Consider the following 14,420-nt stretch of genomic DNA (forward strand, 5'->3'; position numbering starts at 1 on the left):
AGGACTAAAAACACTAAAAATAGTAGATAATACACCAAAAGCCAGCATGATGTAGTGGTTAGAGTGCTGGACTAGGACCGGGCAGACCCGAGTTCAAATCCCCATTCAGTCATGAAACTAGCTGGGTGACTCTGGGCCAGTCACTTCTCTCTCAGCCTAACCTACTTCACAGGATTGTTGTGAAGGAGAAACTCAAGTGTGTAGTACACTGCTCTGGGCTCTTTGGATGAAGAGCGGGAAAATAGTAAAAGGCATGAAAGGCATTTAAACAAAAATACCAGAAGGGGGGTGGCATAAAAATGGATGTAATAAAGTTAAAAGACATGAGAAGACAGAAATAGATAAAATCCTGAGTAATAAAACTGGAAAACAGCCAGATTAAAGGTTATAAGGAATAGTAAAAAGGGAGGTGCGTGAGCAATTGCAGGGCCTGCCCAGAGGCACTGAGGGTCAGATCAAGGCTGACGGGCTCACTGCCCATCATCCACCGACAAATGCTGATTGCTGGTGCACAGTATCTGGAGATGCTGTATGTGATGGCAGGCTTAGAGTCAAGAGAGTAGCAAGGAGCTTCAGAACTGGCTCGGATGACCTGAATACTTGCTTAGCAATGGAAGGATAAGGGAGGCATGAATGTATCTATAGAAAAAGAAGTAGAACATGCTCAGTAGTTTCAATCTGCCCTAGGGCATAGTTGCTCTGCAAATGGGGTCCTTCTTTAATGGCCTTCTAGCACTCCTGAAGGGAGGCCATGACAGCCAAAGTGAATCCCCTTCTGTGCTTTGGAACTTCCAGTTGGGTGAGGTACGCTGCTGGAGAAGCAGAATATCGAAGCCCGTCACTGATATGAAATTTTGGGACACTGCTGAGATTGGTTTGGCACTCAATGTCTATAATGCGCTGCTTGATGGTTGATTTTGCCTAATCGTAGCCCATGCTGAGCAAGGTCAAGCGGGAAAGGCCCTGAGTAGCTATTTTTGTCTCAATTGTCTGAATCCAGCTAGATTGGTAATCATTGTGTAGGGTTAGCGGGGAAAGACCAATGGGCAAAAGGATAGTCTGAGCCAATAACAGAGAATGGCCACCCACACCCTAGCCTCCAGCTTGATCAGCCTGTCTCCAGGGGCAGAGTGGCATTGGAGACACATCTCGATACTTGGAGCACTGACACAGGAATTTAGATTGTACAAGTTCCAGAGTTCCCCAATGTTGGGGAAGGGGCCCAATTCAGCACGATAGAGGAGCTGAGCTAGCGACTCGGCTGTGAACAGTTCAAGAGCCGTGGGTACATAATGGCCTCCGCGGGAATTTGAGAATGGCAGAGGAACTTCTCTGGGCATTTAAAACCACGTGTTCTCCATGAGCCGCCAGAATGAAAAACTACTCCCAAGTATTTGAAGTGTGCAACTTGCTCAATCTTATGTCCCTCAATCCACCAAGGGTGGATCTTGGGCCTCCTGGCAAAGGCCATAATTTTAGTTTTGTGATAGTTGATTTCCAGGCAGTCCTCCTTGCAGTGCAGCATCAGGGCCCTCAGAGCTCTTCTAAGGCTAATGGGGACCCTTGAGAGGATGGCTACATCATTCTCTGCTATTCTCTGTCATTTCTCTGTTATTTAGCCTCTCCAACACAAACATCCCAGTTCCTGCTGCTGCCTCCAGCCATGAGCCGGCACCCATCTAGGGTAACTGCAAATACAAAGGCACTCTCTGCATGGTCTGGGAAGAGAAACCACAGGAACCAACCCCACAAGAAAGGTGGCTCCAGTAGACCCTGTTCCAGAGTTCTTCATGGCCCAAAGCAGTCACAGGTAGCCCAGGTCCTCTTCACCTTCCCTTGGGCCGGAAGGGGCCATTCAAGAACTGCCCAGCCTAACAAAGCCAACACCCTACCAGCCCCACACTCTTCCCCAGCCAAGCACAGCATGAGATCTGGCAGCGAGCATTTTGCACCTGCTGGGCAGGCCAGCTGCTCCATATGCAAGGAAGCCACACATTTCTGTGTCCCGCTGCAGCCGCCTTCAGGTTGCTTCCCAGCTGAAGCTCAAACCCCAGCATGGAACTGGAATGGGTGGGAAGGAGGAAGCCAGCCACCTAACCCAGACCCACTCTCTCTTGCTCTGCGCACAGCTCCCAAAGCTCCGTGCTGGGGTCTTGGCTTCAGTTGGAAAGCAGTATCTAAAATATAAGTATTTAAAATACACGTTTTCAATACTTCTGTATTTTATATCTAAAATACTTTCCAGGAAAGTACTTTGTATCTAAAATACATTTGCTCAGGTATTTTATATTTTAAATATATATTGCCGAAAACAAAATACACCTCAGCCAATAATGGCTTTGCTTTCTTGCTTCAGGAGCTGCCTTTTTATTACAAGCAGGCAGCACGTTGGCTTCCAAGCATCCTCATGCATGTGCTCTGTTCCTCCCTCTCTGCCCCCTGAAGTCTGAATAGTTTTACTCTGCGGATGACTGGTCAGCCAGCCAAGTCTGAAAAATCAAAGGTGGGGGGAGAGACTGTTCATGTGAGTAAAATGGGAAATGACGGGTGAGGGTGCCATGGGAGTCCAGGTGGGGGCAAGAGAGAGCAGCTCCCCCACCCACCCCAGATTCAGGATTCAAGAGAACTCTCTACCTCATGGCTCGCTTGCTTTAAAGTTTCTGTGTCCTCCTAACTGCAACACTACAACTAGAAACCTGACCTAACAAGGCTGAAGTGAGAGTGAGTGAGTGTGTGAGAGAGAGATTGCCTCACAGGAGCAGATGACTCCATGTACTACATCCCAAGTTTCTTCCTCCCCCCCCCCATTTTATCCTCACAACTATCCTTTGAGGTAGACTAGGCTGAGAAATCTTGGCCAAGATCACCCAGTGATCTGACTGAGTGAGAGCTTCAACCTGGGTCTTCCAGACCTCAACCAACAACCACTAACCAACAATCACTGCACCACATTAGCTTATGGGGAAGTTAGAATCTTCTTTATTTTCTGATTTGTGGGAGGATATACAAACAAATCTTTTTGATTTGTATATAAACTAGAAGCTTTCCTACTGAGTAACAGATTGGGTTTAGGGGAATCCTTCTGAGTCACTCATGTAAGACATCGCCCCACCAATTGCTCTCAGTGCATCAAGAATAGCATAAAGAGAGAGAGGAAAGGGGAGAGCAGATTAATTGGGGTAAAAGGAATTGTTCTCCTCCCCATATGATTTGACCATATGGTTGCTTCACTATAAATACAACTTGCTGCTCATAGGATTATACCACAGCTAGAGGATTGCAGCCTTTGTCAGGACTAACAATTATTTCAATGGGTCTACTCTAACCTGGATTAACATTGGATACATCCTGCTGTGTTTTGATTTCTATTTACATATTTTGTGTATATTTTGCTGCCAACACACACACACAGCCTGCAGATGCCCATGGAGGGTGGTGAGAATGGAGAAACATAGCAAAAAGAAACAGGGTATTATGTTGCTTTGGAATTATTGATCTGACTGAGTGTTTAAAAAGCTGGAAATACTCCAGTTTTTTCAGGACAAATCCAAGCACATTAGGATGCTGGGAGGGTATCCCATTGTCTGATGGCTATTTTCTGGAAATAATGGAAAGCTTCCCAGAAGCCCCATTTCTACACATCCCATTCAAAGGCAGTAAGAAACACATGAGATTCCTCTCCTGGAGTGAAGGCAGTGAAATAATTTGGGATGATATTTAGCAGCTTTTGGTGTAGCCACATTTCCTTTTCATGCTTGCACTGCTGCTGCTTCTGGGGAAGATGCTCCCACTCCAGGCCGCACTGCTGTGCCTCCTGCTGTCAAAGATGTCTCTCCTCTTGCTTTACCCTGGTTCATAGCTCCATCTTTCTTAATTCTACTTCCTTTAACCCGATACATGCTGAATTCATTTGGTCAAATATTTCAGAACCCTGGGGATTTTGTGGATCTGTTGCTTTATGTTAGATCAGGAGATTTCTCTCCTCCACATTTTTTCATTCAAAAAGCAGTCCTTTGGCCTCACTTTTTCAATTAAAGTTGTTTTATTCATGGACAGGCAATCTGCCATTTTCTAACCTATCTACTCCCTATTCTGTAGACCTGATAAAGAAATATAAAGTATAGGGGATTGGAGAAGTCTGACATCCTGGAGGAGAGAGATGAGGTGACTGCACATTTTCCTCCCTAACTACGTTTCTACAAGGGCTAGAGCTTAGCTTTTTTAAAAAAAGAAAAAAGAAAGCTGAAAGCTGAGCAAATCTTGGTGGGCTAAGCAATCTGGGCGAGATGCTTAAAATCCAGGTGAAACCCACAATTTCAGGGGGATATGGCAATTCTAGGTCAGATGTAACCCTGGCACCACAAAACTGGAGTTTTGCAACCAAAGGCAACCAAACTCCACTCTGACCAAAGGTTTAGAGTGGAATTTGGGGAGGAAAACTTTACCTTTTTTGCCCTTAACAGTTTCCAGCATTTGGATGTGAAGCTATGGAAACCTGGAAGTGAAGGGACCTCCAGTTTCCTATTATGTCTGAATTTGGCCATCGTTATATGATTAAAAGTGAGTTTGAGGATACAAGCTGCTGCTATGTTTACTCCCTAGTTACAACACATGCTGTTTTGCTTTATAACTTTTGGTACCCCCTTCTACACTGTATTTAAGGAAGGAAATACACCCGTCATTAATTCTAGCTGTTCATGATTTCTTCGTTCGATTTACAAATAGCTGTGTTTGTTAGTGGATTTTGAAGCAATCATTCATTTCCTATTCATTTATTGGAATCCTCATCTAGAAGAATGGCTGATCACCAAGCAAGGAAGATGGCCCAGAGCCCTGCATATCCCATGTTAGAAATCCCACATTTCCTGGCCTCACTAGTGTGAAGTGCCTATATCAAGCCAACCTTCATTAGCATGAAGGGGGGAAAGATCTCAACTCCCACTTAGAATACTCTTAATGTTTTATAAGTAGTACTAGCACTGTGACTAGTGCACATATGTACCCCACCCCCTGCTTACCCACCCGTCCTGAAAAACACATTTTTGACATATGTTAATGAACGTCTCAAGTAAGACCACCACTCACAAAAAAATAAACTAGCCCTCTCTATTGTCCTAGAATTAGCTCTGAATTTGAACTTTCTGTACAACTCATTTAGGCAGGCTAGTTTAAATGTGCTTACTGGACAAAGAGACTCCTTTTTAATGTGGCGATTCTCTAGCAGGGGGAGAGTAACTGACCCTCTCCACCCCCAGCACAGTACCTCCAGTGACTGTTGCTGGTGTCTATCTTATGTTTCTTTTTAGATTGTGAGCCCTTTGGGGACAGGGATCCATCTTGTTTGTTTGTTTCTCTGTGTAAACCGCTTTGGAAACATTTGTTGAAAAGCAGTACATACATATTTGTTGTTGTTGTTGAATGTGTGCCTTCAGACCCCACTCAGATCTCTCTAGCCTTGCCTGCAACGATATATAGAAACTCTATACTATCAAGATCACAGTGCTATTATGAGCTCAGGATTATGGGCACCAGTTATGAGGGACAATGTCAACAGCATCTCATTGCCTTTTGTTGTTTGAGTGGTGGCCCTGCACCACCCCCGCCCAGCACCACCACCACCACACCACCACCTCCTTCCCCTAACCAGGCTGCAGCACCTTGCGGGCAGGTGCTGCCTGAAGTTGTAGGTCAAGGTGGCAAGGATGAAGTTCCTCGCTACTCTAGTGATCCAGCTGTTGGTGCTACTCTCCCCACCACCACCACCACCACCACCACCACCCTCCTCCTTCAACAAACCTGTCCAATTGTTCTGCTCCTGAAATGGAGCAAACAAAGTTTGTTGGTGGCTGGAAGGGGAGAGCAAGAGCCCTAATCCAGCTATTGGAGCCAGAGCAGAGAGGACAGGCTCCTGCTGCACGCAAGGAGCTCTGTCCCTGCCAATGTCGACTTACACAGAAAATACACAATGGGGAGATCAGGGCCAGGCAAGTGAGGTAACACCCATGGTGTGGGGTATCTGCAGTAGCTGTTCTGTGTGCCATCACCACCTCCTCCTGCGCCACAGGGGAGCTCCCCAGGGCAATATCCCTCCCCATGTTTCAAGAGCACACAAGCAGACCCGGATACTCCAAGCTGGCTTACTAGACCCATACACCAATGAGTTGTTGTCAGTGTCAACAACTTTAGCCCTACCAATAATGCTCATTACATACTCCTTGATTTCCCCATATAACACCCAAGAAATTATTCATAAGCCAGCTTTTGAACCTTGCTATAAAACTTCCCTCTCCAAAACTAGCAGTGACACTACTGGTCTTTGTACAATTGTCACCCACAATTTAGAAACAAGGCTGTTTTCCAAAAAGAGTTTTGTGATATTTATTTAAATTTTCTGTCAGTTGTGCAACAAGATAAAATCTCTCCCTCCTAACAACAAGGAAAGGGAATCAGCTTTTTTCCCCAGGCACTTGAAGGCAAACAGGAAATAGCAGAGATGGCCCAGAAGGGAATCACTTCCTGCCTTGACCAGAAGGGAATGCCTCTTCAAAGAAACAGCATCATACAAGGGACCAAGCCAGGAAGGCCTGCAACCCCATCAAATGCATTTCCTCAGAAGTGAAGTCCATACACAGCCTGATCCTCAGTTCCCCTTGGAAGATACCAGTCCCGTAGCTTCACATGGCTATACATGACTCAAGGTTCTTCTATCTTGACCTCCAGACGGACGTTAAAGTAGACAAGCCCACTCCAGGCTCCAGGCTCATACAATATCACAACATCCCCATCTGATTTCGTCTTTGTAATCATGGCCACAAAGCTCACGGCAGTAGCATTGTCCTTGCTAAACACAAGGCGGGCTGTGGCCTTCATCCTGGGAGGCACCACCACCTGCTCTGTGCACGTCTCAGAAATATTCCTCATCACAGTGACAACCCTCTCATTGTCCTGGCTGTATTTCACTGTCGCAGTCATGTCCATGATGTTAAATTGAAGAGAACTGGCCATACCAAGCCCCCACAGGCGTTTCCAGAAAACTCTATCAGCGTGTTGGGTTTCCCAGGTCATGGTGAAAGTGTGGTTCTCTGGTGCCTCACTTCTGTTGATATAAGTCTCCTTCTTTAAGACACAACGGTAGCATTTTACTCGGGAGAGATTACCCGGAATCACCCTTACTATTTGCAAGGTGGGGCTAAGGAGGTCCCCAATCACAGGCCGGAAATAACAGCTGTCATCTGCAAAGCGCTTGGCTGCTTCAATGGTGTGGAAACTTCTGAAGACTCTGGACAAGAAGAGACCATTATGGGCCCGGAAAGCTACCATATTGTCTCTGTGAAAGACTTCATATTGCAAGGCGGCATTTTCTGAGTGCAGGACAGGCAAGATGGGATAGGTGTTTGGATGGCCGGACTGCCTTGGGGCAAGGTACATGCCAACCCAGTCTCTCAGCAAAATTTTTCCTGAGGGCAGAAGAGTGATCTGGAACTTGCTTGACTCTGTCTTTTCAGATACGCCCTGGATGGCCCAGTCACAGCCTCTACCCAGGGAGTCCCAGAACATGAGGTTGTCCATCTGGAAAGCCACTCCTTCTTCTGCATGAAGGAAGGCTTCAAGTTGACCCAGGCCTTTGGCATTGATTTGTAAGCAGTGCTGAGAGGAGGAGGAGATGTGTAAGGGAATTATTCATACCCAGGTTTTAGTCAGGCTAACCGTGTCCCCATCTTTCCAGCTACCTCTTAGCCTGGCTTTTTTCAGGGAAGTGCTTATACAGTTCCCCCCACTAGGAGTTTCAGTGGACAGCAGCTACTTACCATATGTTTCTAGTCTTCAATGCAACAACATTTGTCACAAGAAAAAAGTGTCAATTTAGTCTTCATGGAAACCCTGCTCCCCATGCTGAAGGAGTTCCATGGGGAGTGTTATGGGGCACAAGCTGGAGACCCAAAAGGAATACTCTGCACTTGTTTATGTTCCTATTTTCAAGTAGTCTTTACATGTCCCTGTGCAAGCATCTAGGAGTCCACCCTGACTCAGATAAAGCAATTTGGTCTGTTAAGAGGCAAAACGAACTTGCCAGTACTCTCTGGCCCTCTGAAGGTATAGCCAATCCCCCCCCCCCCAAAAAAAAAACAGAACTACAGAGATGATGGGAAATAACGTAATGTAAAATAATTATGTAAAGTAAGATAATCATCTGCCATGATATAAGGGTCAGATCAATGCCAATGTCTTCTTTTCCACACACCAATCACCAGCCCACTGAAAAAGTTGAACCCAGACACTTAATTCCCAGGACCAAGTTATACATGTGAAAAATGATCTTCCTCCTGCACCTCAAGTGTTGTCTTTAGGAACCAATAGGGACACTCCTCTTTAAGGCCCTGCAGCAGTTTAACCCCCACCCAACCATAAAACAAACTTTAAGCTAGTTTTCAGGTCATAAAAAGGAAAAAGGTTGCCTTTGTGGGTACCACTGAACTAAGCAGTAGGGAGCTCTCCCACAACACCAGAAGGTTAGATACATCTTTGCAAGGGCAGAGAGGGAAAGGGTCAAGCACCTTTCCACCCTGTCACTCCCTCCAAAAGGTGCATCTCAAACTAAACACAAGGCCCAGTTGAATGGCCTTTGTTTCCAATGTATGGCTCTGCCCAAGTCCCACTAGTCTAGCCCTATTCCCTTAGAGCCAAGCAGTTTTATACGTACCATTTTGAGGGCTCCTGCAGTTCTTGCAGCTAAATATCAGCAAGCTAAAAAAATAAAGAGATGTCAATAGTGACTTGTATAGTGGTCATGTGACTAGCCAGTGTGGTGTAGAGTGCTGGACTAGGACCGGGGAGACCCGAGTTGAAATCCCCATTCAGCCATGAGACTTGCTGGCTGACTCTGGGCCAGTCACTTCTCTCTCAGCCTAACCTACTTCACAGGGTTGTTGTGAGGAGAAAACTTAAGTATGTAGTACACCGCTCTGGGCTCCTTGGAGGAAGAACGGGATATAATCATATAGCAATAGCACTTACATTTATATACCGCTCTATCGCTGGAAGCTCTCTAAGCGGTTTACAATGATTTAGCATATTGCCCCCAACATTTCTGGGTACTCATTTTACCGACCTCGGAAGGATGGAAGGCTGAGTCAACCTTGAGCCCCTTGGTCAGGATCGATCTTGCAACCTTCTGGTTACAGGGCGGCAGTTTTACCACTGCGCCACCAGGGGCTCGATTTTTAGATGAAAATAAAAATAAATAAAATATTTGGGGGACCAAACAACTTTTTATGCATGTTGTGGTGTCCAAGGTTGTGGGGAGCGAGCAGCTGGAACACCCTTTGCTCAGAACACCTTCTTGCTGACCATCCATCCAATGAGGAAGCCATAGTGGAGGTTCTGCTTCAGTGGCAGGCTGTAGAGCCATATGATGCAGGTGCATAGATAGGTGGGCCTGGCAGGGGCAGCTTGCTACCTTCATGTGGTTGTGGTGGCAGAAGTTAGCAGTTAGCAAACGAACTTTACCTAGTTAGGAACTACCCCTGCAAACCCAGTAAAAAGTGGTGAATCTCTTCTGTTTGTCATGGGAAGAACAACTGGCCCTATCCAACCCCAGCACAGAAGTTCTTTGATAGCTGATGCTGGTGTTACCTTGCATTTCTTTTTAGACTGCAAGCCCTTTGGGGACAGGGGAGCATCATATTTATTTTTCTTTGAAAACCACTGTGAACCCTTCTGTTGAAAAGCCATATATAAATGTTTGTAGTCGTAGAGAACAGCAAGCGGTTAGGAGACCATGCATGTACCACTGCACTAGCATGCAGAGAGGCTGGCTCGGTAGCTAGCTGGTTGCCCTGCCTTGAGCCAAGAGGTGAAGTTGCTGGCCTGGTTGGGGAGAGCAGGCTGGGTGACCCGTGGGGGAGGAGGAAAGAGGACTCTGTGTGTGGTAAACCCTTACCAGGAGATGAATGTACGGTTAAGAAACAGGGGCCTTGTGAACTCTGCACCTAGACAGCAGACATTCAGCTCACCTGGGCATCAGCTTCACAGCAAGGTAAAGTGTGCCATCAAGTCAATTTTGACTCCTGATACCCACAGAGCCATGTGATTTTCTTTGGTAGAATACAGGAGGGGTTTACCTTTGGCATCATCTCATACTGAGTGGGAGATGGCTTTCAGCATCTTCCTATATCGCTGCTTCCCGATATAGGTATTTCCCATTGTCTGGGAAATATACCAGCAGGGATTCGAACCGGCAACCTTCTGCTTGTTAGACAAGCATTTCCCCACTGCACCACTTAAGGTGGCCACTTCACAGTAGTGAGCTGTATTTATTCTCAAAGTATCCAATTTATCAAAATATGCATATATAATACCAACAAACACATGCGATTTTTTATAAAAAGTTGACACTTTTTTGGTGAAAAGCATCCTCTGTTTTGGTGATAGGTATCATCTTTTTTTACCATCTGGACCTGGCAACCCTAGATGTCAAGTTCATGCACAACTCTGAATAATGCAATAATTCAGCATCTCAGCAACAACTGGAGAGGCAGGCAGATCTGTTCCATCCTGTGCAGGGGTCAGATACCAAACTCCTATCCTGTGAAGCAGGGCAAGTTCCTGAGGGTTGCACATTTCCTGAGACTGCCCACAGCAAAGGATTCACAGCCCTGTACTGTCTGCCTCACTTTGTACAGAGCATCCAAGAATAGTCAGATCTTCTCAGGCATGTGTACACTACTTCTTCTAAGCAGCGTGGGCCCACTAATTGTGCCTGGCTCACAGGCCATAGCTCAGAGTCAGAGCACAAGGACCCAAGATCAGACCAACCAAGCATCCATCAATAACCCTGAATTACTCACTGCTCAAGAACCCTGTGCTAAGCAGGGTCCACCCTGATTTGCATATGAATGGGAGACTACATGTGAGCAGTGTTCCCTCTGACAGGGATTCCCAGATTTTGACTACAACTCCCAGAATCCCCAGCTGCAATGGCTTTTGCTTAGGGATTATGGGAGTTGTAGTCAACATCATCTGGGAATCTGTTATAGTGAACACTGCATGCAAGTACTATAAGATATTACCCTTAGGGGATGGGGCTGCTCTCATCTGCATGCTTGCGTGTAGGAGGTCCCAAGTTCCCTCCCTAGCATCTCCAAGATAGGGCTGCAACCCTACCTGTAGCCTTGGAGGTGCCACTGCCAGTCTGTGTAGACAATATTGAGTGAGATGGACAAATGGTCCAACTCAGTATAAGGCACTGCAGCTTCCTATGTTCCTAGCTGCTTCAGCTTATCCTCCAAAACAGCCAATATAATATCAAGGGTGGACCTTGATAAGGGACTGTGTTCAGGCAACTTTCACAGAAGGGTCAGACAGCTGGTAGGCTACAGGATGCCAGACAGATTAGAGCTAGAGAATGTATTTCAGAGGAGGAAAACAAACAGAGTAATAAAGGATAAAACACATTGTAGGAGAAACTGCCCAAAGAGACAGGAAGAACTACTACAACAAATATTAATATATCACTTGCCAACAAGAGTTCTCAGAACAGTTTACATAGAATAATAAAATGGTCCCGTATCCCAAAAGGTTCACAATCTAAAAGAAATATGAGACACACCAGACACACCCACTGGAGGAATAATGTGTACGGCCTATTGCTCTCACCCTGCTAAACAGTATAAGAGACTCACCACTTTAAAGGATGGCTCTTTACTCACTTAGCAGGGATACAAACAAGTTCTTCCATGGCTTAAAAGATGCAGGGACTATAAAGTTTCCATCCCTGAATTAAACAACTTGTGACAAGCCACCCCACCATCTTTGACCACTTACCTACTTGGTGAGCAAAGAGAAGGCAGTAAGCAAGCTTGTGCATGAAGGGACCTTTTATACTTCCCACAGTTCAGGTGTCAATCAAAGGCAAAAGAGCACAGCTGATTGCAACTAAGGATAATACAAGGCTTAAATCTGATGGGATGTGAATGAAAAAGGAAATCCCATTCAATGCTGTTTTAGAGTTGAGAAAGTATAAGGAGAGGGACAGGGAAGCTTCCTCATTGCAAGTTGGCTCTGCAAATGCCTGCCTGATCTGTTCCAAGTTCTGGCATTCCCATAATGCTATGTCAGAACCTGAAAAGATCCCAGAACTCTCATTCAGCATTTCCACGGCCACCCTTTCCTGCTTACCTTAACTGAGGAGAGGTGAGCTGGTCTTGTGGTAGCAAGCATGACTTGTCCCCTTAGCTAAGCAGGGTCCACCCTAGTTGCATTTGAATGGGAGACTAGAAGTGTGAGCACCGTAAGACATTCACCTCAGGGGATGGAGCCAGTCTGGGAAGAGCAGAAGGTTTTGAGTTCCCTCCCTAGCTTTCTCCAAGATAAGGCTAAGAGAGACTCATGCCTGCAACCTTGGAGGAGGCACTGCCAGTCTGTGAGGACAATACTGAGCTAGATATACCAATGGTCTGACTCAGTATATGGCAGGTTCCTATGTTCCTATAACTAATGAGGGTCTCATGTACCTGCAATTTATTTTGAAACTGCAAGTAGTTTGTGGTTTCAAACATTAGAGCAACCTCTGCTGACCCTCATAGCAGCAGCTCTTTTTTTCTGTACCATCTCTAATAGTCCCTCTCTCACCTCAGGATCCTTCACTCCAAACACAAATCATTTTTTCAGTGCTTTCTTCAGGAAACCCCTCCAAATGACATGTAGCTGCCAGCTTCTTTGAACTTGTGAGGAATTCTGGAATGATTTCTCCTTCCATTTGATCTCTTAAATGGAATTCATATCGTTCTACCAGGTATCAGCTTTTCAATATTTCAACAATGTTCTTAGAGTCCACTTGCTCAGGCTGTTGTAAGACAAATCCTTCAATAAAGCCAATCTTTCTACTAATGTGAGGGACACAGCCCTTCTCCTGTCTTCTTCTTCAGTGCCATTTGCTTGGAAAGACTGCTCTAGTTTCTGCATAGGATTCAAAATCTCCCTCCTTTTCATTGCACTGGAAACCTTCCATGCTTCCATAGATAGCCATTGTCCCTCCTTTTTTCCTAGGGAGTCTCTGCTTTAATGAGAGCCCATCCTTGCCACCAGAAAATACTGTTATGAATAGGCTCCACACCAATGCAGTATTAGGTCTCAACAACTTTTACTTGGATATCAAACAAGAATAATAGAACAGGGACGAAGACTTACAACCAGTAGGCCTACACAGCTTGGTGTGCAACATCACACACAAGGCTATGTTGAGTCATGTTGTGCAAGTTCAAAAATAGTGCAGAGTTGCACAACTTATATATAATGGCCTCACTGGTGTGCAACTCCCTTTGCGTAATTCTTGTGCTTGTACAATAGCATTCTTGTTCACATGTTCCATTCCACCACATGCATAATGTTGCACAGTATACCAGCTACTGTTTTGATTTCTACTTATTTCACTGTATGTGGTGTCATATTGAAAACTCTATAGAGGTTGCTCTGGATTCTTTGAGGAGCTTGAGAAGGGAGCAGAGCACAGTTGTACTGAAAAGGTAAGCTAGTGGAGAAATGCTAGGAACATAGGAAGCCACTATATACTGAGTCAGACCATTGGCCCATCTAGCTCAGTATTGTCTACACAGATTGGCAGCGGCTTCTCCAAGGTTGCAGGCAGGAATCTCTCTCAGCCCTGTCTTGGAGATGCCAGGGAGGGAACTTGGATCCTAGATGCTCTTCCTAGAGCAGCTCCATTCTATGCCGGATTAACATAGTAGCAAATGTAGCATTTGCTACGGGCCCCACATTTTTTAGGGCCCCGCATGCTTGGCTTGAAATGCCCCTCTTCTTTCTGCTGTCTACTACTCGTGCAGCCTCTCTCCTTGCTGCCTGGTGCTGCCGCCCATTCTCGCCCAAGTCCCGAGTTGGCTGCCGCTCGATTCCAATTGGCTGCCTGCCCGCCCATCGCCCATGAACTTCTGATAGGTGCAGGCAACCCGCCCCGCGCACACTCCCTCCCTCCTAATGCCTGCAGGGCCCGCACAACCTACTATATTATTCAGTGACAACAACGACCGACACACACTTGCTTGTCTCCCTTAGCTGCTCCGCGGGCCTTCTCTCTCGGGTGTGCGACGCCACACTTCTGTGTATGCTCATGAAGAGAGAGTGTCACTGACTTACAGTGCTCATAATTTGCGGTTGGGCCATAGGGACCCAGGTTATTTATCTGTAGGGTGAAAATAAGGCTATTTTTGCCTATCTGCATTTCTTGAGTGGCTGGAAATTACTTCCAACATCATTTCCTGCCACCATTTTGTAGCACAGAGCCATTTTGTGTCACTTTCCCCCAAAAAATAACAAAAAAGCCCCCAAAGTGGAGGATTTGGAGGTCATTGCTGGAGAGCAAGGTACTGTGCTTATTTCATATTTTAAAAAATAAAATCAACAAG

At 45.8% G+C, this 14,420-nt stretch overlaps 1 protein-coding gene across 2 annotated transcripts; it reads right to left on the reverse strand.

Annotated features, from left to right (window-relative positions):
* Positions 1 to 6,364: 6,364 nt before the first annotated feature.
* On the reverse strand, positions 6,365 to 14,076 carry LOC128342070 (uncharacterized). Of its 2 annotated transcripts, none has more exons than XM_053288899.1 (3): positions 14,054 to 14,076; positions 8,702 to 8,745; positions 6,365 to 7,647 (listed from the first exon to the last, which is right to left on the reverse strand). In XM_053288899.1, exons 2-3 carry the CDS (start codon positions 8,702 to 8,704, stop codon positions 6,694 to 6,696), a joined length of 957 nt encoding a protein of 318 aa, XP_053144874.1. In that variant the 5' UTR covers positions 8,705 to 8,745; positions 14,054 to 14,076; the 3' UTR covers positions 6,365 to 6,693. The 2 variants fall into 2 exon arrangements, with proteins under 2 accessions (XP_053144874.1, XP_053144873.1); XM_053288898.1 differs by lacking the exon at positions 14,054 to 14,076 and adding an exon at positions 11,824 to 11,926.
* Positions 14,077 to 14,420: the final 344 nt, after the last annotated feature.

Source organism: Hemicordylus capensis, chromosome 2 (genome assembly GCF_027244095.1).
Source record: "Hemicordylus capensis ecotype Gifberg chromosome 2, rHemCap1.1.pri, whole genome shotgun sequence".
In the NCBI taxonomy this organism is placed as follows: domain Eukaryota; kingdom Metazoa; phylum Chordata; class Lepidosauria; order Squamata; family Cordylidae; genus Hemicordylus; species Hemicordylus capensis.